Below are 27,956 nucleotides of genomic sequence, written 5' to 3'. Positions count from 1 at the left end.
ATTACCAACGAACGACGATTGCGTCGTGGTCGATGTTGTTGTTGTTGTCGCCGACAGTCGACAGAGTTACGTAACTTAGCATCCAATTAACGCGTTACAAAACTTACATAGCACACGTAGTAGGTACTCGTACATTACACCGGAGCACTTACACTGCAGAAAAGGAAAAAAAAGGGAAGACCAAGAACAGAACTATAAGAAGAGACCAAGACACACGTACGAGTACGAGTACATACAAGTACAATGTACATCGTAAATCTATCCATCTATATGCACGATACAGAGCGAGACAGAAAGATACCGCCATCTCTGGACCGCACCATAGTCCGGGAGTCCGGAGCGGTAACACTAATTAGGAATACATATTGCAAACGAGCGATTCTGCTGCCCACTGTCCAGTACCCAGTGCCCCTGTCCATGTCCAGCTCTATAACTTGACGTACAACAAAGTGCTCCATTTTAACGGATGGACATCGTTTAATCATTCTAGTCTCGTCTCGTGTTGAAAAAAAAACCACCACTCCGCGCTCTCTTCTGATCACCAACTACATACTCGTATAACCCTGCGTAGAAAGTGAATCGTATCACTATGAGTATACTGACCAGTGTATCAGCATAGGAGGCGTTTGGAGTTGTAAAGACACAGAAACCGTATTTGGATCATGGTAAGCTGGATCTCGATCTACCGGTATATCATAACGTGCGTGGTTTTTCCCCCTGAGAGATGATTATGGCGATCGAGTCTATACAGAGAGGCTGTGCTGTTTGCAAACTCTTATGGTAGTTGGACAACAACGTGTTAACTCGACTTCGCCAGAGTCTCGTATATAAGAAAAGAAAAAAAAATTACCCTTCCGGAGTTGGAATTTCGTGACATGTTGTAGGCGGTATGTTGCCTTTCTGTGGGGCTTATTTTTCGCTTCTTAATGAGATGTTACATGTACCACGTTGGTCGGGTTGCTGTAGTTGTTATTGTACTATGAACGTATGTATACCTATAGTATAGACGGCAGCAGCCTCCCATTTTATTCTTGTCTATGAGTTGTTGTTCTATAGTAGGTACACCGCCCCTGCAGAATCTATTGCACATACGCAAGTGTAGGTCAAAAATAAGTACATTACATAGACGTATAGAGTATAGTGTCGGAGAGTTCCTGAATTTTTACTCTAGCTTTCGATATGAATTAACGTACAGAGAACTGATGACAGATGGATCAATACATATAAATTCTGAGCAAGAGCCAGTAATTGTCAAACAAAACTGAAATGATAAGGAAGTAACTTTTTTCAAATGGAAATTTCAGTCAATTCTAACACATGACCGCAGAACTAGAGGTTCATCCGAAGGGATTGGCGATAATGTACGAAGAGTATTAAAAATTGTACTGATGAAAGCGATTCCATAATATTGATTTCTACTCTAAACGCGAAGTCGACCTCAATATCGATTTTTCCACAGCTCCTTTTGCGGGAGTCCATTTTTCAAAACTAGAAGCAAATCGTATTTCTTTCACAATGGACCGCACTAAGGAATGTTTCACACAAAAATTGTTTCTCAACACCGCCTCGACAGTTTTCCTTCCTGGAAAATTACATTTGAGGCAACCTCTGTTCCTCAAATTTGAAAAATATACATTGAAAAACCCCGAAAATCGTGTTTTTCCCATCCTAACCATGTAGAGGCCACACGTACCTCTTCCTTAATGGGTCACACGAAAAAAAAAATCCAAACAAAAGTTGTTCTTTAGAACCTTCCCTATAATTCCATTTCGTATGATGAAGGTCTCATATGGGCATCTTCACCCCTCAAATAGCAAAAAAAATCACTAGAAAATCGAGTTTTATTCAGACCCAAATTTTTGATGCTCTATCCTCTAATACAAACGCGCATCTCTTTTTCCATGAATGACATGGAAAAATTTTCTAAAAATAAAAAACATGTTCTTCAACACCTCTTGCCCAATTATTAAATTGCTGATGAAAATCTGATTTGAGGCAACCCTCGCCCATCAAATCAGATAAAAACTCATTAAAAATCATCAAAACAATGTTTCTGTGCCTCCAATAGGGACATATTTACGTACTTCAGTATACCTTCGGAGTACCTAATAAGAGATTATATCTCAACAGACACCCCCCCCCTTACCTACACATTTTTTCAGGTAAAATGTTAAGAACTTTCTGTATTCATTGTTTGCAGGTATGTACCTATTACAGAGTGTCTACTGAAACCAAAAAAGCAAATTTATTGCTTTTTTCTTCCCTTTTTCTTGCCTACTTCGTGCTGTTTTCTTGCTTTCAAACATGAAATTTTGTACCCCCTCCCCTCATACTTACGCAAAAATAATTGTAGCTACCACCCTTCCCCCCTCAGGTTTCTCTACAAAATTTATTCGTTGAAGTAAGAAAATAAAAAATCGACATTTTACGTAATTTTCCAAAACCCTTTGAATAAATGCCGCTTGAGCGAAAATTTTTCGAAAAAAAATTGGTTCAGAAAACGAAAAAAACGACCACCATTATTTGTACAAAATATGTTTTATTTCACATTTTCACGAAAATTTTTAAAAAGTTAGTGGTTTTGTTCAGAAAAAAATTGAAAATTCGTATTTTTCAGTGGTTTGGGTATTTACGAGTATTTTATGGAATTTTTCTATATAATTTTTGAATTTTTAAAAGTTGTAGAAGAAGCATCTGAAATAGCCCGAGCGAAGCGAGGACAAAAGCTTTGGAAAATTTGTAATTCGAAAAGTACATATAATGACATCAATTTTAATGAAAGGATTCATCTATTCTGATCTCCACATTTTTCAAAATTGGTGGGATAACATCAATTTTTTTAGAGATTTTTCATGTCAATTTTTTTGGAAATTTTCTTGCTCTCCGAAGAAATTTCTATACTATATTCTTGTTTTCTTGCCACCTACGTCAATTTCTCGCCTTTTTCTTGCTTTCTTGCTATTTTCTTGCCAGTAAACACTCTGCTATTATAGCGTGTGGTCATGTAAAATCATATTATTTATCCATCAAGAATAGTAGGTAGGTACTAATTTTCAAAACTTGACCCTCTGTTTGTCCCAAAACAGATTAACCCATTGACGGTTTTCAATTCAAAATAATCAATTCTTCTAAAATTCATTTCAACATGGATAAGTTTTTTGAGCCGGGAATCTTGTTGAAATTTTGGCGTTGCTGACGTTTAAAAAATGGAAGAAAATCGGTCAACTTTTAGAAACGTAGACTTTTGAAAACTTGGGGGGAAAATGGTGTTGACTTTCTGACATTACGAGTGTCAGACTTTCGAAAACTTCAAAGAAAACCGATCAATCGGTGTGAAATTGATTTTTGAAAACTTGAAAAAAAATGCTGAGTTTCTGACACATCAGACTTGAAGTGGGGGGGGGGGATTAATTGGTTAACAAAATTATACCTATCAAACTTTCAAAAATGGCCTGATATATCGTGAACCCGTATACGCCTTCATTTAGATAACTGCTTGATTAGACAAAATGGGCAAGATGATATTTTATTCATAGTTACTTTTCAACATTCAAATTTTAAAGAATACCTACACCTAAAAACCCAGGTTTTCACCAAATTCAGTGGCAACCTTAATTTTAAGATTAGAGTTACCTAGAAAAAATGTGAGCTCCTGAAGTGAAGTATCCCCGAAGGAAACATATTGATCCTCATAAAAGGAATATTTTTGAAAAAAATCGTGGTTTTCTCGCACCACATAATTCCTATTAGCCTGCTCTTGGAAAAATAGCTCACTTCCAAAAGATAGTGTTCGACTGAGACCATTATCATCGAAATTAAAGACCACTTTCAAAGTAAATTTGTACGTACTCGTATATTGAGAATATATTTTCATAATTATTATGCCAAAACATCGAACGATATCATTTCTGAAACCGGAAACATATTTTGGAGCACAGAGGTACCAATTTTTTGGACAGTATTGCCAATTTCAAAAATGAAGAAAAATATCCAAAAATGTGACTATTTTTTTTGAGATTGGCAGTAATGATTAAAAAACAGGCACCACTGTGTTCCAAAATAGTTCCCTGCTTTCAAAAATCATATTCTCTGAGAAAAAATAATATATTATCAAAACACGAATTTTCCCAACAATAAACATTTGACCAATTTTCAGCCACTCTGTAAAATCCTAAAAGTGGAGTTGGATTCTGATGGCAATCGGCCAGATCGACTCAGACTCTCAAATACTATCTTCTGAGACTGGGTTTTTCGCAACACAGGTTGGGTAGAGGCTAACGCGAAAAAGCCACGACTATAATATATGTATTTTCAAATCGCCTCTTGAGGGACACCTCCGAAGCTGACATTTTTTCTGAGTTACTTGCAACTCGAAAAAATGAGGGCCTTCACGGAATTTGGTCAGAATCCTTATACAACTTTTTGAAAATCATGAAAATTGTAACATCACCAATTACCCAGGACCCCGAATTCTCGTACTTTTTTTGGTATTTCTGAAAATGAAAAGGTAAGATGAAAATTCATTTCTGGTCACTTAGTATTTCTCAAATTTCGAAAAACATCTACACCACACTTTAAGTACGAATACAACCAGTGATGAGAATGAATAATAATTACAAACATAAACGACTTATTTTTCGAGCGAATTCAAAAACCTTCACCTCATCAAAACTTGACTACATAAGATATTAAATTCTGTGCGATTCGAGATCTGAGGAAACCACTGGACACAGCCTCGCCATCATGAAAATAGCATACCTATTCTTGGCTGGAATGCGCGTAAAATTACGTAATATTCGAAATACAGGTCGGACAACCGGTTCCGGCTCGAAGCAGATGAGTACTCCAGCGAGGAAACAATCAACATCTCTCCAGCCTCCATTTACCCAGCCACAGCCAATTTTACTCGATGATCGAACACATACGTATTCAAACACATGCGAGATACCTTTACCTATATCTACCTATACGTCCTACGTACGTACAAGTATGAAATGTGCATCCGCGAAATGCCCATGACCGTCAAAAAAGTACACGCTGGGAAGGACACGAGCAGGAGGAACTGGTCAGCAGGCCAGAAAGAAGCGAGCGATTAATGATCGGGTGTAATTTACATACATACAATATACATATATGCCGAGTGTTTAAATATTCATACGAGACCTTATCTAGGATGACGATTGTTTTTAATCTTTCACCGTGGTGGCGTATAAACAATACACGAATTCGATGCTGTCGCCGCGCAGTTGATCGTATATGTACGTATAATTAGATGATGATAATATGGGATAGTGAGAGCTGCGGGAGAAGTTTCAATGTCGCCAGAACAAATACGTATGGTATGTTTAGATTGACCGAAAATTCGCCTATTAATTAATTGACCAGTATAGAGACTAGAGAGAGATAGAGATACGCTCCTTTTGCGGATAAGATGCCATCTTATATGTACATATACTCATCTCAACACCCATCAGTAAATACTCTCGGTTTCCCTTTACGTATACAATAGCATCTTTATCGAACGTCGTCGTATATATCGGTTACATCGTCCTTCGCAAATTACTATTATTAACGATTGTCCGCGTTCAACAACTGGTAAGACGACTACCTAAGGTCGAGAAATTTATCCACAATTATCTGTCCAGGTCATACACCTTCTGTCATACAAAGCATGCTAGGAATACATTCGTATTTTTCTAATTTTAAATCATAATACGTACATATCTCAAAAGTTTCAATGAGGTAGCATGTAGGTAGTAGGTACATAGTTCCAAATTGTAGCTGGTAATAGTAAGAGGTACCATGGCCATTGACCAAATATCCTCAATAAGACACTGAAAAAATTAAATTTTTTTCGTGGACGTTTACCCCCCCCCCCCTCACCTTACGACCATATACTGAAAATTTTCAATTTCCAAAACTTTGAGCTCGAGAGGAGGATGGTTCGAACGTTCACCAAAAAATTTGAAATTTTTTCTGCGTCTGATCATGTTGGCAAAATTGATACCGTAACCATAACGTTTATGCTCGGTAATTTTAGTTTTTATTTTTAAATAAAAAATAAAAATTCGTTTCGCGAATTCTAAATATCGCTGGTTATGTTTTTAATGAAATTTTGTTCTTTTCGTAAAATCGCGTAAACTGTTGGCTGTTAAATTATCGTTTATTTTTCGTTGTATTCGTTATGTATATAAGTTCGTCGTGTTAATATTGATTCAATCGTCGAGTTATAAAGTTGTCGAGCTTCTGCTCAATTTTGTTTTTTGTTTTGGTTCATTGACTTAGGTCATTGACCGAGTAAATAAATATTTCTATTTATTTTGAGTCGTTATGTTTTAGTATGTCGAATTGTTTGATTAAAAGTCAATATTCTTTGAGTAAGATTTATCGATTTTGATCGATTTATCGTTCAGATCAATGTCATTTGGCCACAAATTTTTGCTTGGTTCCATCAAAATTCGAAAAAAAATTTGAAAATGACCAACCCCAGCATCGAAACTTGAAGTAATTGCTCAAAAAAGTACACCAGCTTGTATTTTTGGATCATGCTGTACGTTTAGTTGGACTCTGACACACATTGCAGTCATGAAAACTCGAAAAAAAAAACACATTTTTTTTGGCTATTCACATCTACTTTTCAAGTACCTACAGGTACAATTAATCCATTATTAGAACATACGTATGAGAGAGAAAAAATGTCGTCAGTGTGCAAAAAAAAAATCGCAAATACAAATACGACCTGTGTATAAGGTGCGGTTTGCGGCGAATACAATTACACAAATGGCTCGGACAAGTGGAGACCACCGAGAGATTAGAAAATTCGCTGCAGTACGTATCATAAAAACGAGCACAAGAAGAATGCACTTTCTCTTATGCATTTATGCAGTATGCATCGAGTATGAGTTTTTCGACCTTTTGAGCACAAGTATGTACATAAGCGTATACAATAGATGCTGGAAGAAGATGGTCGGTTAACGAGTCAATAAAATCGATCAAATGGTAGACAAGTGTACGAGATGATTAGCCATGTATGTATGTACGTAAACGTATACTCGTATATGAAGTGGTATGTGATACCAGTTTCAGACTCAAGTTTGCAGAAGCCAGGTTGGACAAGTTGTAGAGATTGGATTGGAAAAATTCGTCGGGTGTTCGATGGGTTTCCAAAAGGGTTTGATAAAGTGATGATTTTGCGAGTCAAACATCTAACAGCCATCTCCAGGGGTGAACTAATGAGATTTTCCCCCTTCCACAACAGGAATTGAAAATAAAACCGTACAAGTGAATGTTGAAAAAAAGATGAAATGAAAAAAAAATTGTAAGCAGGAAACCCAAAACAAAAATTGAGCAACTATTCAGCAAAGGAACCCAGAAGCCTAACTAAAGAAATGACATACAGGCAATTCAATTGCAAGGGATGGAAAGGGGGGTGTTTTATAAGAAAAGTCACGTTGAGTTTGCACTCGTCTAATAACACCCAAACCGCGAAAAGTGCAATAAGAACATATTGGCACAATAAAACACTCAAAATACGAGTAAGTAGGAATCTATTTTTCAAATGGATATCCAAATTCAAACATTCTGTACTGATAACCACTAATTTTTGATGTCTATTGGAAGTTGGAACCAACGTATCAAATGATAGGTACATTATCATTCTCATATGCATACCGCGAGTGTACAAGACTAAGGGGGTTTGATATGCGGTTTGATAAGCCAAAGTGGGAAAAAATGCTCCAAATTCAAAATCGAAAAAAAATGTCTTACGATTTATTGTTTCAACGCAAAATGAAAGATTCTCTCGTGTTTCACTGAAACCATAACTCAAACGCCCATTTTTCAGACAATTATTCAATTTTCCAATTTTCAAGCAGAGAATTTTCCCTTCTTTTTGATAACATCAATATCCCTTATTCTTGGGCACCCTGTATGTGAAAATGGAAATACGATAATTATAGATAGGCTATGCATCTACTCGAATTCTTATCCATTTATCCGTCTACTTACGAGAATATTCAATTTTAATTATACTTACAAACGCAAGTGTGTATAATCTGCGTCGAAGAAACGTGAAATATGTGATACTCTTAGGCATTTTTAGATTCATTCTAGCAAACCAACAGTAAGCAAGTTAATTTTTACCGACACAAAAAAACGCAAACATTTCGCTAACTCGAAATTACAACAAATAAGTAAATACACAGAGATGCACAAATTCAAAAGCGAACCTGGATACATAAACACAACGTACTACCATACCGAAATATCTTTCAAGTTAAAGTGTGAAAAAATGACTAACAAAATTTGCCACCCTGTCACATCTCACCATTCAATTTCGATAGCCTTATCTCATATCTAAATCATTTCGTCATGTACCAAGCATTTGCATTGAATAGGTACAAATGCGCGCGCAACTCAAGATAACTCGTATAACTCGTAGGTACTGTATGTGTATAGTGTATAAAAATTTGTATACCAAACAATAGATGTGTTCGTTTTGCTCGGATTTTGGCAGATTATCGAAAATCTGGATTTGGACGTTTTTTAAAAATCTCTTTTTATCAACACTTTTGAGATTACATTCACCAATTTTTCAAAACCTCGAGCCTTCTTCTTCGAAGTAAAATCCAAAATCAATTTTCAAAAGCTGCTACCACCCGAGCAGATTCTTGTGAATTCTAAATCTACCAAGATCCAGATTCTCGAAAATCTATTTTACTTGAAGAGAGAAGACTTCTAGTGTTTTGAAAGTTTGTGGTGGGGATCTAAAAAGCGTTCAAAAAAGAGATTCAAAAAACGTTCAAAAACCAGATTTTTGAGAATCCGTGTAAAAAAAAAACATAAGTACCTACTTATTGATTCCTTTTTTGGTCAAATATTGACGCTAACATTATCGCTACGTAGTTTTCAAAATTCCTGTACATTTTATGAAGAAAAATACGGAAACCAAAAACTATTTGACCCTTCGAAGTCCAGAAGAAGTTCAACCGCCACATTTTGCAATCAGTAGTTTTGTATTGTGATAACAAAACTCCCACCATTTGAAATAAATGTTCTTTACGAAGTTATTTTATGTCACTTTACAATATTCTTCTAAATAATGTCTTTTGATATTGCAAACATCGAAATAGTCAGCGTTGTCCTCGAGAACGAGAACAACGTTGACATTTGAAGAGAAAATTATTCGAGTGATTGTAACTTTCTTCTTGGAAATAAACCATTTTCTCAAAATGATTGACAGTGAGAATTCTCAAAGCCTTTAAAAATGTAGATAAGGCATAAAAAAGTCTAGCTGCTGGAAATTTGCTTTGAAATTTCATCAAAAATTTTAACATTGCAACAAAATAGGAATAAAACCGGGTCAAATGTTTTTGGAGATCTAACGTAAAAATCATGAAAATATAGTATACAGGGTGTTCCGAAAATACCTCGTCAAAATTCAACTGTTGATAGTACTTGATGAGACGAACAAAAAACGTCATTATGACTGGTTGCCTAACAAGTCACGTGCTTCACAAAGGTAAATTTTGGAAAAAATGAGAAAATGTTAGAATCATTCAAATAAAGCCCATAAACCATTCTACTCAAGTGCACGAGCAAAACATGTTCTTATGACCAATTTCCTGTCTTCAAAATTGAAGACGCAAGCACAGTTTGAAAATTTGAAATTGACAAAATTTGAAGCATCCCAAAGGAAATTTTGAATCAACATAGCTCCTTTAAGTTTGAAGATGGGCAATTTGTACCTAATAACATTTTCTGTTTGTTCACTCCAGTAGGCAGGTACTATTGTGGGCATCATTTGAATGATTCAAACATTTTCTTACTTTTTTGATGAAATTGGTAAAATACGAGTCTTGCGAAGCACGTGGCTCTTTCAATTAACAAGATGGGCTGCCATGTTATTATAACTAATTTTTTTATTCGTCTCCTCGAGTACTATGTATCTACAGTTAGATTTTGGTAGATAATTTCGGAACACCCTGTAAATGCACCCATGTAAGTATCTCACTTTGGAAATTTAGTAGACGATTAAAAAAATTCCTCATTTTGGATGATTATGTACTAGACTCGCATAGGAAAAGCGTAGTCGTGCAATTCATTGCCTTTATCCATTTATGAAAGTTTAGTAAGTAATTCTTCAATTCTTTCATTGAAATGAGAAGCAACAACATCTCGTACTCCTCATTAAACTCCGAAATGAAATTTTAACAAATTTTCAACATTCTTACTTTCCTTTTGAACTCTCAAGTTCACTCAAAATTGCAGTTTTTTCAATATTCAAAACCCAATTGAAAATTAAATAAGCATTAAAAGAACGTCACTAACGTAGCCGAAGTTTGCAGCCACAAATTTCGTAATTTAATTTTCAGCTGCCAAAAGTAGTGTCTTAATTTTTCGGTCTCGTGTTTCTTTGCTGCAACTGGAAGTTCGAATTAGGGTATCTACGTAACACAATTTGTAATTGAATTTAATTCAACGAATCTTAAATATTTTAGACATTGTAAAAAATGAAAAAATTCTGAACACGGAGGAAGACGTGATTTATTATTCGGTTCGGTTTGGAATATCCGTTAATAAAGACTCGAACCAAGAAATGCGTATGATTCTAGAAGCACCTAATTGATAGAAAAACTAATGCTGTGGTGAAAACGTTCGTAGTGTAATGTAGAGATGAGTCATAACTATAAACACTGAATGAAATTTTTTTTATAAATGTTTTCAAAAAGTGCTTTCAACAAACAAATGTTTTTTACTTATGTTGTTGAATTTATTTTCCTTGTGCTGGACGCAAGAAGAGAACGCTTTGTCTTGATCCTGAACTTGAGAAAAAAAAAATTCAAGAGTAATAAATACTGCTCAGTTGCATTTTGTAAAAGCAGGCAATCACTATAAAAATTTCTGAGGTTCAATATTTTTCAATGAGGGTGGCCAATCTAAAAGCAAATGCTAGATTGGATGCTCAATACTTCAGAGCAACGTGGAAACTAAATTCGCCTCTTCGCTCAAAGTTATGCCGGATAAGGTCCCAAAAAACTGTATTATTTTCTTGTTCAGAAAATATAGCTTTGCTTCAGCCTTCAGGAAGGGATTCGCAACTATTCCACATTTTGAGATGGGTGTCTCAAATTTCTCATCAGACATATTCAACAGAGAACTTATTCCATGAATGAAGGCAAATAGAAACCATCTCATACCTACATGAAATCTGAATCAAATATTCATAATTCATTTTGCTCCCCAGCGTGCCCCCCCAATTTTAAATCAATGCACTCTTAAATCATCTCATTTTTTAAAAAGAGCTCTCAAATGAAGACTGCAGATTTCTTCGCCCTAAAAATCAAGTTTTGAGTGCCCTCTACCATTGTCTCAGCCCTATTGCACCTTTGTAACGGTCTATAAAGCTGAGGATGTGAGGTCCCAAGGGCCCACGTACTATATAGACTGTCCAATGCCGTGCATAGCAACCCTTTATACATGCACAGTCTATAATGTGTATTTGTAAGTATACCATACCTTTTCCACCATATAGCATTTCCAGTCAGTTCTCTCAACATACAGGCAATAAGTACGCCTATACGAACATACGCATACATAAATGCATTTATGTTGTGGTATGGATATCGAAACCATAAATAATCGAAGAATGGAACGCGGGCGCCTGCCCAACCTGTGTCCGAATGCGAGAGGGGCAAAGTGCGGTGCGCAGCGCGGCGTAGACGAGATGGAATTAAAATTCGTCCATATCGCGGTGAAAGAATTTCACTTTGGGATCATTAATCTTCAGCTTGTGCTGGGTTGGGCAGCGCGGCGCAGCGGCGGCGGCGGCGACGCGACGCGCGTTTGCAACATATCACGCTGCATATAAAACATACTTATGTACACACTTGTATAGTGGAGGTAATTTTTTTAAAAACCCTTAATTTATACCTCTTGTAACGCTGCAGTGGATCCAGAATGAAACAGTAGAAGTGGATGATCAAGTACAGGTACTCTCGCTGGCATACGCATGAAGTAAGTGGTTTTTTTTCATCTAGGAGGGAAGTATGCGTGGTTTTTGACATTAGTATCAAAGATTTGAGAAAAATTGAAAACCGACCCCAGCTTTCCAAAATTTCCAATACCAATCAACTTCTGTACACTATTCTTTGCTTCATTCCAATTAGTTTCTCACCCTGCTAAATAAAAAAGCATCCTCGTTCTCAGCCCAGATCAATCAATCTGCCACCAACCATCTCAGGTACCTACGATTCTCTCATATTCAACAAGTACTTTTGTACTTGACGATGAAGAACACGAGAAACCGCAACGTTAAATACACATATGAAAATAAGAAGCTCGATCGCGAATACAATATGTTCATTGGAGGGTGCAATAAAATCTCAGCAAAAACAAATGAAAAAAAAAGTAACATTACACCAGTGTGTACTGTAGAACTGTCGAGTAACTATACCAGCGAATAGAAACTACTCGTATTTTCACCGCGTCGCTGAACATAGTGTAATTTAATCTGAACTTGACCGTCAAAGAAGACTCGACTTCTAGGCCGCAACTGTGTGCATTGCTTCGCTTTTGCGTGGAAAGTAGTGTTGGATTTCCAATCACTCGAATACAACTCGTACATACGTAGAGTCAACCAAGTTGTAATAATAAGCGCACGTCGTTTGTCATCATACTAATATTATCGCCGACGTCTGTCATTTTCATATTATTTTATATCTGCAGAACCATTGGGTACTCGCTGAACAGACGTAGTATGTGGTGGAATGGTCCCAGTTCCGCGAGCACGTATTTCCTTCCGTTTCTACAGCCATCCAAACAAAGCTTTGGCGCTCTCAGAATTGAATTTATACTTTCAGATGAGCGAAGTGTGAAAAGCAAATCAGACCACGTGCTCATTGGTCAACTTGCATAACAAAAATTACCGCATATACGAGTATGTGATCGAAACCGCCTGTACAGTGGACACGTCTTGGCACCGATACAAAATCCTATGCCTATACATTTGATACGTGGATATCTTTATAATTGCCCTATTAATTAACCACGTCCGGGCAGAGGTTGTGGTTTTTGTTTGATAAGCTCTAAATTTAACATGATGGGATGGTTTTTGGCGCCAAAATAGATCACAGAGGTCTTCGAACGCGAGTAAGGTTGGTAAACTCTGATTTCTGAGTAAGATTGGTATTTAACTAGGAAACCTCCCGATGAAGTGACCCCCCCCCCCCCAAGGATTTGGATGGAAAGTAGTATAATTGGTAGTCCTTTAGCCCAAGTACCTACCTCGCCATTAAAATTTTAGCTGCCAGTTTTGAGTTGAGCTCCCACAGTAAAATTTTCAAATTTCAAAATTTCAAAAACCGATAACAGCTTGCTCAAGTTTTTCCCACGGAGTTGTCGTGGGAAAAATTTTGATCCACGCGCTTGGCCAAGGAGCATTATTTATTTTCCCTTTCAATCAAGTTTTTCATTTATTATATTTTTCAAAAATTATTCAAATTCTTTATTTTTGATGGAAATTTGAATAGTCCTGGAAAGTTGTAATATGAAAAATCAATTGAATGAGAAAATGAAAGAAGTCCCTTGTGCAAGCGCGTGGGTCAGAATTTTCCCACGACAACACCGTGGGAAAAAAACCTGAACGTCGGAGTGGCGATTTTTGAAAATTTGAAAATTCAAAATTTTACTGTGGCAGCTAAATTTAAAACTGGAAGCTAAAATTGTGATGGTGTGGTGTGGTAATTGAGCAAGGATTACCACTTAGACCACTTTTCATCCAAATCCTCAGGGGACCATGTATCATGAGGTTTCCGTTAGTCGACGACTTTTTTTTTGTCCTGTGAAATTATAACAATATCATGGATCAGATCGAAGAACTCTCCACCTATCAACACAAATCCACGAATGAGTTTAGATGTTATTTTCTCCTGAGCGCGAATTTTTTTTGCTATCATCATGGGGAAGAGATTTTATACGTCATGTTGTACAAGATGACGTCATGTTAAAAATAACCCATACGCCATACAGCATTGTAGTGCGTTTCACATTCACAATTCACATGTCCATTCCAACTTCTTCAGGCGATTTCCAGTGAATCTTCTCTCTTCTTCAGTGATTTTAGAGCAAAATTTAGAAAAATGAGTAAAATCTATAACATAAGTTCTAGAAATGATCGATGTGGAAGAACCGATTTAAAAATTTACGGAGATTTAATTACTGGACCTGAATAGGTAGGTCGCTTTTTGCCAAACGTTCGACAGGAATCGTTGAGGTTCAATGTTGCATTTCCCTTAATTGAAAAGAAAAACGCTTGAGAATAAATTACGTATAATTATTCAGACGCAAAGACCAAATGAAAGAGTTTTGCATCGGAGTGGATTGTGATAAATACTTATGGGTATAAGACCCAACATTCATTACAAATTTTCTATTCTAACGCCAGCAAAAACCTATTTCATCGTGTCTCAAAATATGCGATGAAATTCGTTTTGAAAACCAATGAATTAATGGGTATTAATTTCAAGGTATTCCAATATACAGAGGATCTGGCACTCGAAAACGTTCATTAGACCAAAAATCATTTACAAGATACTCATCTTCAACAAAAAGTGATCAATACAGACAAACACGTGTTGAAAAAGAGACGATTACAAGTTCTAAGCCTACAGGTGCCTGTTCCTCTGCACCATCTCTCAAGTGCACGATTTCGACAAAATACCAACATTTTTCAATGAAATGATGCTCGAGAGCAAGGCCAAAAAAATAAAAACATCTTCCTTATTGGCACGGAAAAGTGTTTTCGAAGAGCTGATTGGTCGTGTTGAATGTAAAAGTACGGCTAGATACAGTATATTGCTTCGGCGGCGACGCTGACCGTGCCTTCTTAACCGTGAGAATTAACGGGTACGATAATTCGACAATGAAACGAGTTAAGAGCAATCGATGTGTAACACAATGAACGGGCCCATTAAGGCACTTTATGAAGTTGTAATATACGCGTACCTCTCTACCTCTATGCCTATACTCGTACGTCGTATTTTTTATTTTCAAAGCGGTGTAGTGTGTGATCGATTAGGATATATGGGGGTATGATATGGACATATATTACCGATGTACATACGTAGATATATATATAGTGTACGTACCTTCATCTTTTAATGTGTGTGATGAGCTTTGGCACTTCTTCGCTCGCGTGATCTCCTTACGGGCAATACAAAAGGTGAAGGCCGAGATGGACATGTAGAGCTGCACGCAGAACGAAAAGGTGATCTGGAAAACTAGCCGCAGGTTGAGGTCCTTGATTTTTGACTCTGGTATTAGTTCGGGTCTGGGCATGTTATTTGGTATGGCTCGCCCAGGAAGTGGAAGAATGATTGAAAGAATCAGTCGTGAAGATGGAATTGGCATTGAGATTTTGCAGAGGATCCGGAATTTCAGATTGAATAATTGCTGAAAAAAGTGTTCATTTTTAGATGAGTTCGAATTGGCTATTCTGATTACAAAAATTAATAAGTAACTTCATGAATTGCATTCAAAATAAAATCGGTGCCTCGTTGAAGTCGAAATGAATTTCTCGTTTTCATTAGACCACAACTAAAAGCAACTTCCGATTACCAATGAAAATCGAACAAGTATACCGGAGTGGATTGTCCTAAATACTTACTTGACAACATTTGTTCAAAATCACAGAAAAATTTCAAAATTATCAGAAATACCCACCTTTTGAATTTCAACAGCAGCCAAAATTTTTAAATATTCCAAGAATTTTTTTTCTGATACACATTGAAGGTCGTCTATCGCGATTTTGAGCCACGCTATCCTGTTGTTCTCCATATTTTCTGAAAAAATCTCATCAAGGAGACGAATAAAAGAACGTTTTATCGTTCCTCTCTTTTGACAGTTTTGACAACAAGATTTTACTCCCATCATGAAAGCAGAAGCAATTGTACGTAATACATACATCTCATCGTTTTTATGGTGTTTTCTTGCCACCTTGATCCAAATAGAAAATAAATTCAAAAGAACATGAACAGGGCTAAAACACGAGAGAAATACATACGTAGTATCGATTGATTTTCATGGTTGAAAATCCTAAATTCAAAACAACTTTGATATTTTCTCTTCAAATTCGAGCAATTTGTACCCAAAATGGAAGTTTCAAGAGAAAATGTCTCGGGATGGATCCTACAATTTCTCACCAGAAAAAAATGCTCTCCTTCTCAGAGTTATCAAAGGAGAGTTTTGCTCAGGTCTTTTAATGAGCAAAAATAAAGAAATTCGCTTGAATTTCTTGCCAAAAGGACATACAAAATGTTTGTCCTCATCGTTAATTTTGCCATTTTAAAATCCAAGTATGCCCAATCAAACATCGATTGCTTCGAGGATATGTGATCCAGTGTGTGGAAAGTTCATCATTCAACCGCGCGATCCCTACGTCAAACTCTACAACTAAGTACATATAACACGAAAATGTCATTTCCATTTGGAGCAACTGGGCTGAATATTTGTCTGAATTTTTCAAACCCCTGAATGGATTAACAAAATATCATCACTTTTTGTTTGAGAACTCATCCGCTGGTTTTGTGAAAGCAAAAATTTTGAAATTCTACCAAGATGAAATAAGAATTTGATTTAATATTATAAGGAAGAGTCTAATTGATACGAAAACCAAACTACATGATAATTAAAATCACTTTCAACCTAATAAGACGGTGGTATCTTAATAACGACATCAGGCAACTATGCTTTGATAAAACCAACGAAAATTCTGTCGCATCAAAGCCATAAAGGAGCCAATCATGCCACCAATTAAATCATCCAAAGTTGGAGTAGCAGTGAAAAATATGCCAAAAAAAATCAAAGCCAAAACAGAAGCCAATTAGGAAGTAACACTTTTGTTGTACATTCTCCTAGTAATATCAAAAATTCATCAGAAAGTTCACGAACATGTCGGATGAGAAAAAGTACTCATGTGTCTGAAGTATGAACTAAAAATTTCAAGAGAGGACGCTTAAGTACTTCTACATTTTCTCATCCGACATATTGTTTGGAAACTTTTTGGCGAATTTTTGATATTACTCGTACGTACTAGATGAAAGCACAACAAAGCACAACTTCAAAATGTAAATAACACAACACTAATTTTTGGACCCTTAAAAGAGTATTTGAAAAGTAGTGAATTAAGTCAACAAAGGAGTGAAAAAAATTCATAAATACCTTCATTTTGTAAGTATTGTTTTTTTTTTTTTTTTTGATTGAAATTGAAAAATATTTGATACCTATACAAATTTTCTTCCAATTTCAATTTTTTTTTTTGGAAATTTCACTTTGTTAATTTTTTTGTACGTGTGGGGAGAGGGGGGCTGGGGGTCGAGTAGAGAGCTTTCTGAAAATTTGGTTGAAAAAAGGTAGGTAGTTATTTTTCAACAAAAAAAAAAAAATCTGTCAGATAGGTACCATGATCAACTTCTGATAATTTCCATTTAGGGTGAGAGGGGGTTGCCCATCAATTTTTGATATTTTTGAGTGATTTACACAATCAATTTGACAATATTTATGATACTTTCTTTGTGAATATCAACTTCTGGCTCTTTATTGAACGTCGAGATCGTCAGAATTTTTACTTTAGCTTTCGACCATTATTATTTCATATTATGAACATTGTACTTATCTGTTGATTGATCAATAATTTTATAATTAACTAATCCACCTCAATTTTTCTTTGTTTCAGGTGAGTAAAAAACGCAATTTCCAAAATAGTATTACTCATATATGAATTCGCGTATGAGAATAAGTAAGTAATTTTTAATCCTTTTGAGAAAAGTTGCGTAAGTCACTTCTACACCTGTGTCCTTTTACAAATATTATCAATGGCAAATCAAAAAAGAAATCTTGAATCAGGAAATTTGAATCTGAAATAAATTGTTCGTCAGGTTTGAATCGACGTGATCCGATTTCCCGAATACGAATTTGGAGACAGTAGATCGCATTTTTGAGTTCGCAAACGATTTTGATTTTTAATGAATTCAAAAAAAAAAAAAATCAAAGGGTCAAAAATGGAAAAAATCGAAATTTTACCAAACCGATCAACAAAGCTGAAATTTCGCGTGCGTCCTGTTTTTGACCCTCCAAATCCATTCGAAACAGTTTCGAGCCATTTTGAGTGGTATTTCCGGAGCACCCTATAGCAGATTTTAGAAAATTGAAATTTCCACAATATTTTACGTTGAAATGAAAAATTTATTTAGTAAGTGCCCCATTTTTGATATGCTGAGTCCATTGGAGGTGGTTTCGGGCCCATTGGAGGTGGTTTCGGGCTGTTCTGGAGCCTTCGGGTATATTTTGGAAATTTCAGATTTTCTAAAAACTGGTCTAAAAACTCTGTCTAAACTTAGCGTCATTTTTTTTTTCAAAATACAAGGTATCTGACAGCAGGTAGTGAATGTATTGAAAAAGTAGTGATTTTAAAAATGGGTAGTGAGAGTAGCAAAAAAGTAGTAAATTTAGTCAAAAAAAATGAAAAAATTCAAACCAGCAACAAAAATCTTCAAACTATTGAAAAAAAGAAAATTAGCATGTATCCATATGAATTTTCTTCCAATAAATTTTCCTGTGAAAAATTTGATTCAGCCAATTTTGTGTGTGTGTGTGATTGGGGGGGGGGGCGAGAGGAGAGCAGTTTAAAAATGTTTCCGAAGAATGGAAGTGAAACAAGCCATCAGCTAATCGCTGATTGCAAGAGATTTTCTGCGTTTCTTAAACACTCCAAATCAATTTCAATTTTTTATTGAAACATTTTTCGAATTGCTTTTCATAATTTCCAATGTAGGAAACAATATTTTTATTCTTACAATCAACAATCCCAGTACAGAAACTGACCAATATACTTACCTATAACCTGGCCCCAAAACTGTCAACAATCACTTTAGCTGTACGAGTAGGTACATATATGTAAGTACACCAAAGTACATTAATTACGTCGGTCTTAATCTTTGCTGTACTTACTCGACACAATACAATTTACGATACCGATACAGAACATAAATTGTAACAATAAGGAAGGCAGCCAAGTCGGTAGCTGATTGTTTTTTTTCTGCTTTTTTCGTACGTTGTAACATGGAAGAAGCTCGTAAAAAGTAAAATTTATATTCGCTCGTTCGAAAACATTTAAAAACTGCCGCATGTACCGCTAACTATGAACACATTACCTCTGCCCCCTCGTACGTATATACGATATTCGGGCACGCGTGAAATATTCCTTTAAGATCTTAATTTCGGGCGCCGCACTGTGCTGGCTGGAGCAGAGCCGAGTCGAAATAATGTTGTTTTTCATATACTTGTAATACTCGTACGTACATATATTATAGAGAAAGAGATATCCAGCGTTACCGCATTTTTTTGCCCCGTAATTAATGTAAGAGAGTTGGAGTATGTAGAAGTGCATTTAAATATCCTGTTCTGGTCAGTATACATATACGTGTAGGTATAAACTACCTATTCATTTAATCCGAACACCGACGATGGATGATAGTGCAGAGATGCAGCTATAGACTACCAGAAGGAGAGCTGTTTAATCGGTCCGTGTCAAAGGCGTCCTTGAACTAAGCCCAAGCTGTATCTTTTTTTTATATGTATTTTTATCCAGAATACCATCGTTGAAAATATTTGTACGCAATTGCGTGATAATACCTTAATGGTGGTTGAATCAATTGGGCTTGTGTTTTTTTTCTTCGCAAGGTTTTTTTTAGTGCAATGCATTGGAGACGTGAAAGCGAATATACCTTGATGGATGATTGATGGTATCTCTGGTACTGGTATTGAGCAGTCAAAGAGTACTCGGTACCTGAGGGCTGGCTTGTCATTTATAGCAAAATATTCCCAGAAGGAGCTTTTCGACGATCTGTGGTCGATTTTAGCGATTTAAGTATTTTATTTAATGCTGCATCTCCGATGAAAAATCTCAACTGCATCAAACATTCAAATGGGAAGGGATTATTCTGTTTTTCTGTTTGATAATGTACTTATCTAAATTGAAATGGTTTCATCGATTTGATCTTTCTTAAAACCGGTGAAGTGATTTGTTATCGAATTTCCGATAATAGGATTACCCATAGTTACATAAAAAGTGAGAAAAATTTCCCAAATTATTCCAATTTTCAAGAGCCATGACAATAAGACCCTTGATTTGCAACGACTTTGACACAATCAGCCTACAATTCAACAGGTAAATCTTAGTATTTGAGGAGTCGAACAAAAAAACTCACTATGACTAATTACATACCTTCCAAATTGGGCACACACAATTTAAAAATACCAAATTTTCAAAATCCAGAGCACAACAAATTTGAAAACTTTAAATCAAGTTTGCCCTTTTAATTTTGAAAATAGACAATTTGTCACAATAACATCTTCTGTTTATCTTCTCGAGTACCGACTAATCAGTTGGTGAACTGTTTAAATCAAGTACTACAGGCAGAACAGGAAGTGATAACGGACCCCTAGAGATTTAGCATCGTATCTTCGATAAGCAAAATTCAAATTTTACGCACACAACCAAGAAAAAAAAATCTCGACTTCTTCTGCTCCCAACCCTCAAAGTAGTGACCTCTGGTGAGAAAATAATTCCCTATGTACTTCAACTGTGGTGGGGCCTTTCAATTTTCAAAAATTGTTCAAAATCCGAGTTCAGAGCATAATTTTTAAAATTCAAAAATTTCAAGTTCCAACACTTAAAAAGTCTCTGTTCAGTAAAATGAACTCTTATCAGGATATGAACCCCATCCCTAGACAACCAAGTTGGTGCCCTAGAATAGCTGAAATTCGAATTTTACATCAGTCTAAATTTCAGCTATTTCAGGGGGGTCAGCTTGGTTTTCAATGGAGGAGGTTAAAATCGTTATGAGAGTCTATTTTACTCGAAAGAGAATTTTTAGAGTCAACAGAACGTGGAATTTTGAAACTTTAAGATTTCACAGTGAATTTGTATTTATGGAAATTTTGAAAATTTACAGGCCCACCAAAGCACAAGTTTTTTGAAAATGGAAAAAATAAAAAATAGGGAATTATTTTCTCACCAGAGTCACCACTTAGGGGATTGGGAGGGAGGAAAATCCTATTTTCGAAAATAAGGACCACTCTTATGATACTAACATTTTCTCATTTTCAACAAATTTTTCAAAATTGGTAAATTTTCGCCTATAAAATATGATAACTTCAATTTACAGATACATATTAAGAAAAGTAGGTAGGTCTTTTCGGGCGACCCTCCACAACTCCACAGCTGTGGAGGCTCCACAATCTGTGGAAGTTCCACATTTCACAGCGCTCGAACGTTTTTGTGGAACTAACACAAACACATGGCTGATAACTGATAATTTTCAAATGAAATGTGAAAAGTTTCAGCTTAATTCAGTGAAATTTTAAAATTTAAAACAGAAAAAATGGTGTATAAATTTGTAATAATTGACAATCAAAGAATCAAAGCATGAGGAGAAGATCAGTTTCTAATACATGATGAGGGTATGTTCTGTTACGACAAATTGCCTATATTCAAAATTGAAGGCGCAAACACAATTTGAAAATTTCAAATCGTCAAAATTTGAAGCATTCCAAATTAGGAACTTTTGAATCAAGTTTGTCCCTTCAATTTTGAAGATGGGCGATTTGTCATAATAACATTTTTTGTTCATCCACTCTAGTACTATGGGAGATCATTTGAATGATTCAAACATTATCCTTATATTCTGGACAATTTTTTTTCAAAATTAGAAAAATTTCGAGTTTTGCGAAGCACGTGGCTTCTTCAATTCACAGGATAGAAAACGAGTCATAATATAACGTTTTTTGTTCGTCTCCTCGAGTACTATCTGTAGTTGAATTTTGGCAGACGATTTCCGGAACACCCTGTAGGATGATGGAGCCTAAAATCTCCAACCCTCAAATAAATGTTCACTCCAGCTGACGAGTAACATAATTAGGACATCAGTGTCCCTCAGATGTGATTTTTGAGGAAATTCAGTACAAAAATAATTACACAAAGGTGTCAGGGTGAGCCACTGAGTTCATAACAAATTATTTCCATGACCAAAGTTTACGAAAAATGGCTTGCACAATAGGATGCTGTTAAATCTCAAAGTTGAGCCTTCCCCTATAGAATTACTCAAAAGTGACCCTGCAACGTATATGTAGAGATGGGTTAAAATTTCACGAGAAATTAAAAATATTCAGACTAAAATGTTGTTGAAGCATTTATAAAGCATTTTTAGCCAAAAATAAGTCATGACTTGAAAAATATTTGAAAAAATGTCATTCGATTGATGAAAACGAGTCGAAATTTCACTAAAAATTCATACATTTCAACCAACATTTTTCTGAATATTTTTGATAAATTTCAAACTCAAAATTGGGTCATGATGTTCAGTATTTTTTTTTTTTAAAATACTATGTAACCAATCAAAATGAGCTGACATTTCGACAAAAAATCAAAAATCATTGAAAAAACTTCAACTGAACACTTCTGAAAAAATTTTAAGCTCAAAATTGGTCATGATTTTTGGAATTTTCAAAAAAAATACCCACATATGACTGATTAGAAGAATCAAAAATTGCAATCATCGTTTTTTTTTCTTGAGCATTTATGAAAAATTGCAGCAATAAAATTGGTCGATTTTTGTAAACTATCGAAGAAGGAACATGCACTATGCAGCACTGCAGCTTATCAAAGTAGGTTGAAATTACACGGGGAGGAAATAAATCCCCATTTTGGTAGATTGCATAACATCTTTTTCAAAAATTCCAAAAATCATAAGCCAGGTTTGGGCTTGAAATTCTCAAAAATGTTCAAAAAACCGTTGTAGTGTCCAAGTACGAGTACCTTGAATTTCCAGCCCATGTTAACGTGTCGTGCATATGACATTTTTTCAAAAATCTCAAGAATCATGGCCAATTTTTAGACTCATAATTCTTCAAAAATGCTCAAAAAATATTGTCTTCGACGTATTAGAATTTCTGACGAAATTTTGAGCCACGTACGAAGAACCCTACTGGCATAAAGTAGGCATCCAATAAAAAAATTATGGTAAATTCTTTTTTTTGAACTTCTTGAAGAGGGAATCATCTGATTCACTTACACAGGACACCTTGTACAATTGACACGTTTCACTATCCCCCTCCTCGGAGATATCATCTTTCACAAAAATACAAAAACCGTTCACAATTCAAACCACTCCGCCACACTAGGTGAAAAAATTAAAGACACTGATCGTGACTAGTCAGACACACTGCATATTGACCATCCTCTTTTCCTCTTGGACATCTACAAGAAGAAGTTATCTGCAAAACTATGTGCAGCATTTACTACGTACGTACCACGTACACGTACGCCATTACTCGAAAATCGTGACCATTTTAATACTAGAAAAATAAAAGGCCCTTAAACGTGCCTATCTGTGAACGATATGAGATACACAGAGGGAGAAAAAAAAACTATACAGAAAAAGGAAGGAATTCCATCAAAGTACTAGTATACCTATGCATAGATAGGGAAAAAAAACCTCGCATCTGCAGAGCTATAAGCGCGAATTCGTTATAAACGAATCGACAAATTAGTTACTCGGTCGTGAATGGCTATTTATCAATTAACATCTAAATCATGAGTTGATAAATTGATCGGAATTGGCTCTGGATGTGGTACCGCGCCTTGCACCTCACCACGCGATCCTAAGGTTAATCACAGCGTCATGTCGGGCAATGTGGCTGCTCGCGAGCACGGTAATTAGAGTGTTGCAGCGGTGCGGCGGCGCAATTAAAACGTGTTTGCACTTCACGATCTTGTAATTGATTTATACATTTTTTTTTCCTGTAGATATGCTGTGTCTGTATTCTGTTGTATGCTATATGCCTTGAGTCACCGGCGCACAGATCGATACGATCGGGTGATATAATATGTCGAGTGACGATAGGTGATTGATTTTTTGCTGCTGCAGCTAGGTCTTTTATCTTGGGTATAGCGGAAAGTCACGATTTACATGCGAGTTGTGCACTGAGTAAAGGCCAAAGTCGCGTGGATTGGAATAATGTGAGCGAAAATGGCGAGAAATGGCTCACTTTGGATAAGAAACTAGGTGAATAGATTGTATCGTAAACTCGTCCATCCGACATCATTATTATGAAGCCCAAAAAACGATTTTTATCGATCAGAAAATTCTCTGATTGCAAGATAGTTTTTGCATTTTAGTTATTGAATCTGCTCGAACAGATTTGTCGAGAATTTCAGACTTCCAACTTTGAATACACCTATAAGTATTAAGAGTAACGTGACGAATTTTTTTATTCGACACCTACTTTTTGAACCGTGTAATACGGGCCTCAAAAAATTCATAAAAACAGCATTCAGTTGTTCCAAAAATACTTCTACTATGATTCGCCAAAAGCTAGCACATCAAAATTTTCAATAAATGGAGTTTACGAATTTTTGGACTCTATACTTTTTTGAAGGCTGGAGGGTAGTTTTTATTCATTTTCCACCCCAATAAGGAATAAAGTAATTTAAATTTCGAATACAACGATCATAGTCTTTCAGAAGGCTTGGGTCTGGAATCATCAGTACAAATATACTGCTTTAAAGTAATTCCGCCACTTCCAAGTCCTCCACATTTTCGAACTTTGGAAAAAAAGCGCAAATGACACCATCACTCTAACGAATACATCAATACCAATCATCAAAAATGCATTTAATTCGCTGAAACTAAGTTTACTTGAAATTGAAAATGTCGCAGGGCAGCTCACAAGCAAAGGGTCATTCCACGTCAACTCAAACAAAGAAAGGCGATTTTGAAAATCATGTCTTTCGATTTCCCTCAAATTTTTTTTACAATATATACCAACCCAGTTAGTAAGAACCCCGCAATTAGATTGGTCTTAGCCCCCTCAGGAGGCGGGTGGGGGGACTTCATTATTTTCACATTGTCTCGGGTACTCAACTTCAGCAGCCCATTCCTCCAAAACTATGATACTTTGATCAAAAATGATTGCACAGTTCGAAAGGGCATTGGATTTAGAACTTTTCAAGCTTTTTGAAATTTTCGAAAGTTGAAAGTTGAACTCTCAAATTGAAAGCTCAAATTTCAAAATGGTGCTGTAAGTGGGAGCTACCATTTAAAATTCTGAAAAAATGTCCATAGATGTAGGTACCTTTTGCTGCTTTTTCGAAATATTCAAGTTTCGAGATGGAATCTTCTAATGGGAAGGAAGCACCCCTACCCCCAATTTGGGGCAAAACTTTCGAAAAAAAATCTAGGGCATGTGATATATCGAATTGTATGTTTTTGGTAACGCTGAACACGAATATGACGTCAGATTTTTGATTGGACCCCATCCACGGCCCCCAGCACCTCCCAAATGGGGTAAATGTTCAAAATAGGGTTTTTTTCGTGCGACACGTCAAATAGTATGTTTTTGGTGACGCTGAACACAAATATGACGTCATATCTTTGGAGAATTCGGTACATCACATGCCCCAGATTTTTTTTCGAAGGTTTCTCCCGAAATTGTGGGTAGGAGTGCTCCCCCTTCATTAAGAGATCCAATCTCGAAACTTGAATATTTCAAAGGTGCATCAAAAGGTACATCGCTATGGAAATTTTTTCAAAATTTTTAATGGTAGCTCCCACTTACAGCGCCATTTTGAAATTTTAACTTTCAACTTTTGAAAACTTCAAAATGCTTGAAAAGTTCTAAATTCGATACCCTTTCGAACTGTGAAAGCAGTTTGGATCAAAGTATCATAGTTTTGGAGAAATGCGCTGCTGAAGTTGAGTACTTCGAGACAATGTGAAAATAATGGAAGTCCCCCCACCCACCCCCTGACGGGGCTGGGACCAAACTAATAGCGGGGTTCTTACTTACTGGGTGGGTATATATTGTAAAAAAAATTGAGCGAAATCGAAGGACATGACTCAAAAACGTTAGTTGAGTTGACATGGAATGACCCAAATGCATGACTTTCAACAGAAAATAAGATCAAATGTCTGAATTTGAGGTAGAAAATTATTCTATTTCAACTAAAAACAATCCAAATTCTCAAAATGGAAAATGCCGGAGTAGGAATGGTTTAAAAAGTCGAAAAAAATAAAACTTTTTGCAATGTAAATATAGTAAATCCTGGCGAAGAAGTAGGCCATCCCTTAAAAGCCCAGGCGAATCCTGAGGTGTTATGTAAAAATGCTTTCAATTTCCTGAATTAGATCATCACAAGTACTTACAGTCCACCCCCCCCCCCCCAACCCAGCCCAGCCCCTTAAAACCACTTTGGAAATTATGGATTTTTTTTATTCGATAATCCTCCAGAACTGAAAAAGCAAAAAACTCAATTGGGTCAATCTTGGAACTGAATAATATAGTTTCATTAGATGTAAGGAATGAGCGATAGCATATGTACTTCCAATGAACACCTCGCCCTCACCCCTTTTTGGGGGACATATTCTGACAACAGTTGGGATAAAATATGGGGACTCATGCTCTATTTTCCGATGAACACATTGATGGTCGGGTTTTTTCTTTACAAATTTATCAACTTGTTTCGGAAAAAAACCGAAAACAGAGCATAAATATGGCAAGTACGTAATATGAAAATATTCTCAAGGAGACCTCAAATGACAAAAACGAAAAAATTGAAATAAATAAATAAATTCTCTTATGGTGACATTGAAACTTTTAAAATCCACCTATCAAATCTGATTATTCGCTGATTGCAAGAAATTTTTTGAATTTTGGTGGTAACAAAGTATTTTTGTATTCGGTATCAATAAAAACCCCCAAAATGAAACTCTCGAATCTTCTCTAAAGTGATCATTTATTCCAGCGAAAAATTTTCCACTAAGAACGATTTCGAAAGAAAGAGAGAAAGAAACACCAAATGAAACATACCAAATTCTAGAGAAAAATGTTAAGAAGCCATGTTTTTTTGTTTTTTTTTTACAATTTCGGACACATAGCAGGATTTTTAAACGTTTCAAATTTCCAATAGATATAGAGGTTTGTAAGGAGGAGGGGGTTCAGAATTCATTCATCTTGAAAATGAAACAGAATAAATGAAAAAAATTCAAAATTCTGAAGATATGGAACATACTCGTAATACTCGTATTAATGACTGTAGCCCAGTCAAAATGCAATTTGACCCAAACATAATTGGAACAAAAGTTGAGCTTATAGTGATCATTTCATCTCCTCTCCAATACCTATCAAATGAGCTATCGACCAACTCTCTAGCCTCAAGGGGGATGGCGCTACGACCCCTCAAAGTGACGTGATTTTAATAACTTCACATTTTATGACTTGGGACTTGTAACCTGTTCTAATTGATAAAATGAAGTCAAACTTGGGGAATGGGATTCTTTCTGAGAGCTTAAGTTGACCTCTGGAGTGGGGAGGGTCAAAGTTGAAAATTACAGAAAGGTCATTTTTTGGAGGGGGATAACATGACCCCAAATGAATGAAAAAGGTCCAAAATCAAACCATCGGACAGTATTCTCATTTTTATCAACATATCCTAATTTCAGCTTCCTAGGTCATCCCCACTCCTATTAGAATGGAAAAAACCGAAAATAGGGGCAAAATAAGGGGATTTTCACCTCGATTCCGTTTTAAATGGGGTGGGGATGACCTATGAAGCTGAAATTTGGATATGTTGATCACAATAGGGGTACTGTCCGATGGTATGATTTTGGACCCTTTTTATCTATCTGGGATCATGTTATGCCCCTCCAAAAAAAAAATGACCTTTCTGTAATTTTCAACTTTGACCCTCCCCACTCCAGAGGTCAACTTTAGCTCCCAAAAGAATCCCATTCCCCAAGTTTGACTTCATTTTATCAATTAGAACAGGTTACAAGTCCCAAGTCATAAAATGTAAAATTATTAAAATCACGTCACTTTGAGGGGTCGTAGCGCCACCCCCC

The 27,956-nt window shown here is 36.0% G+C and overlaps 2 protein-coding genes across 4 annotated transcripts in view; one reads left to right on the top strand and one right to left on the bottom strand.

Annotated features, from left to right (window-relative positions):
- Positions 1-15,454, bottom strand: part of HLH3B (Helix loop helix protein 3B) — a 28,863-nt gene extending 13,409 nt beyond the window's left edge. The window contains exon 1 of the mRNA XM_065349426.1: positions 15,147-15,454. Within this exon, the coding sequence (XP_065205498.1) occupies positions 15,147-15,408 (262 nt within the window). The 5' untranslated portion in view covers positions 15,409-15,454. The remainder of the gene's footprint in view (positions 1-15,146) is intronic.
- The window catches only part of LOC135835252 (dentin sialophosphoprotein-like), a 196,633-nt gene that overhangs the window by 62,688 nt on the left and 105,989 nt on the right, over positions 1-27,956 (top strand). Inside the window, exon 3 of one of the 3 annotated variants that reach the window (XR_010556849.1) lies at positions 17,732-17,794. The exons of the other annotated variants lie outside the window; for them this stretch is intronic. The gene's annotated coding sequence lies outside the window, so the exon portion shown is untranslated. The remainder of the gene's footprint in view (positions 1-17,731; positions 17,795-27,956) is intronic. 3 annotated transcript variants of the gene reach the window in all.

The sequence above is a fragment of the Planococcus citri genome, chromosome 2, assembly GCF_950023065.1.
Source record: "Planococcus citri chromosome 2, ihPlaCitr1.1, whole genome shotgun sequence".
Taxonomy (NCBI): domain Eukaryota; kingdom Metazoa; phylum Arthropoda; class Insecta; order Hemiptera; family Pseudococcidae; genus Planococcus; species Planococcus citri.
The sequence above is the reverse complement of the archived record's forward strand: the minus strand, read 5'-3'. Positions and strand labels throughout refer to the sequence as shown.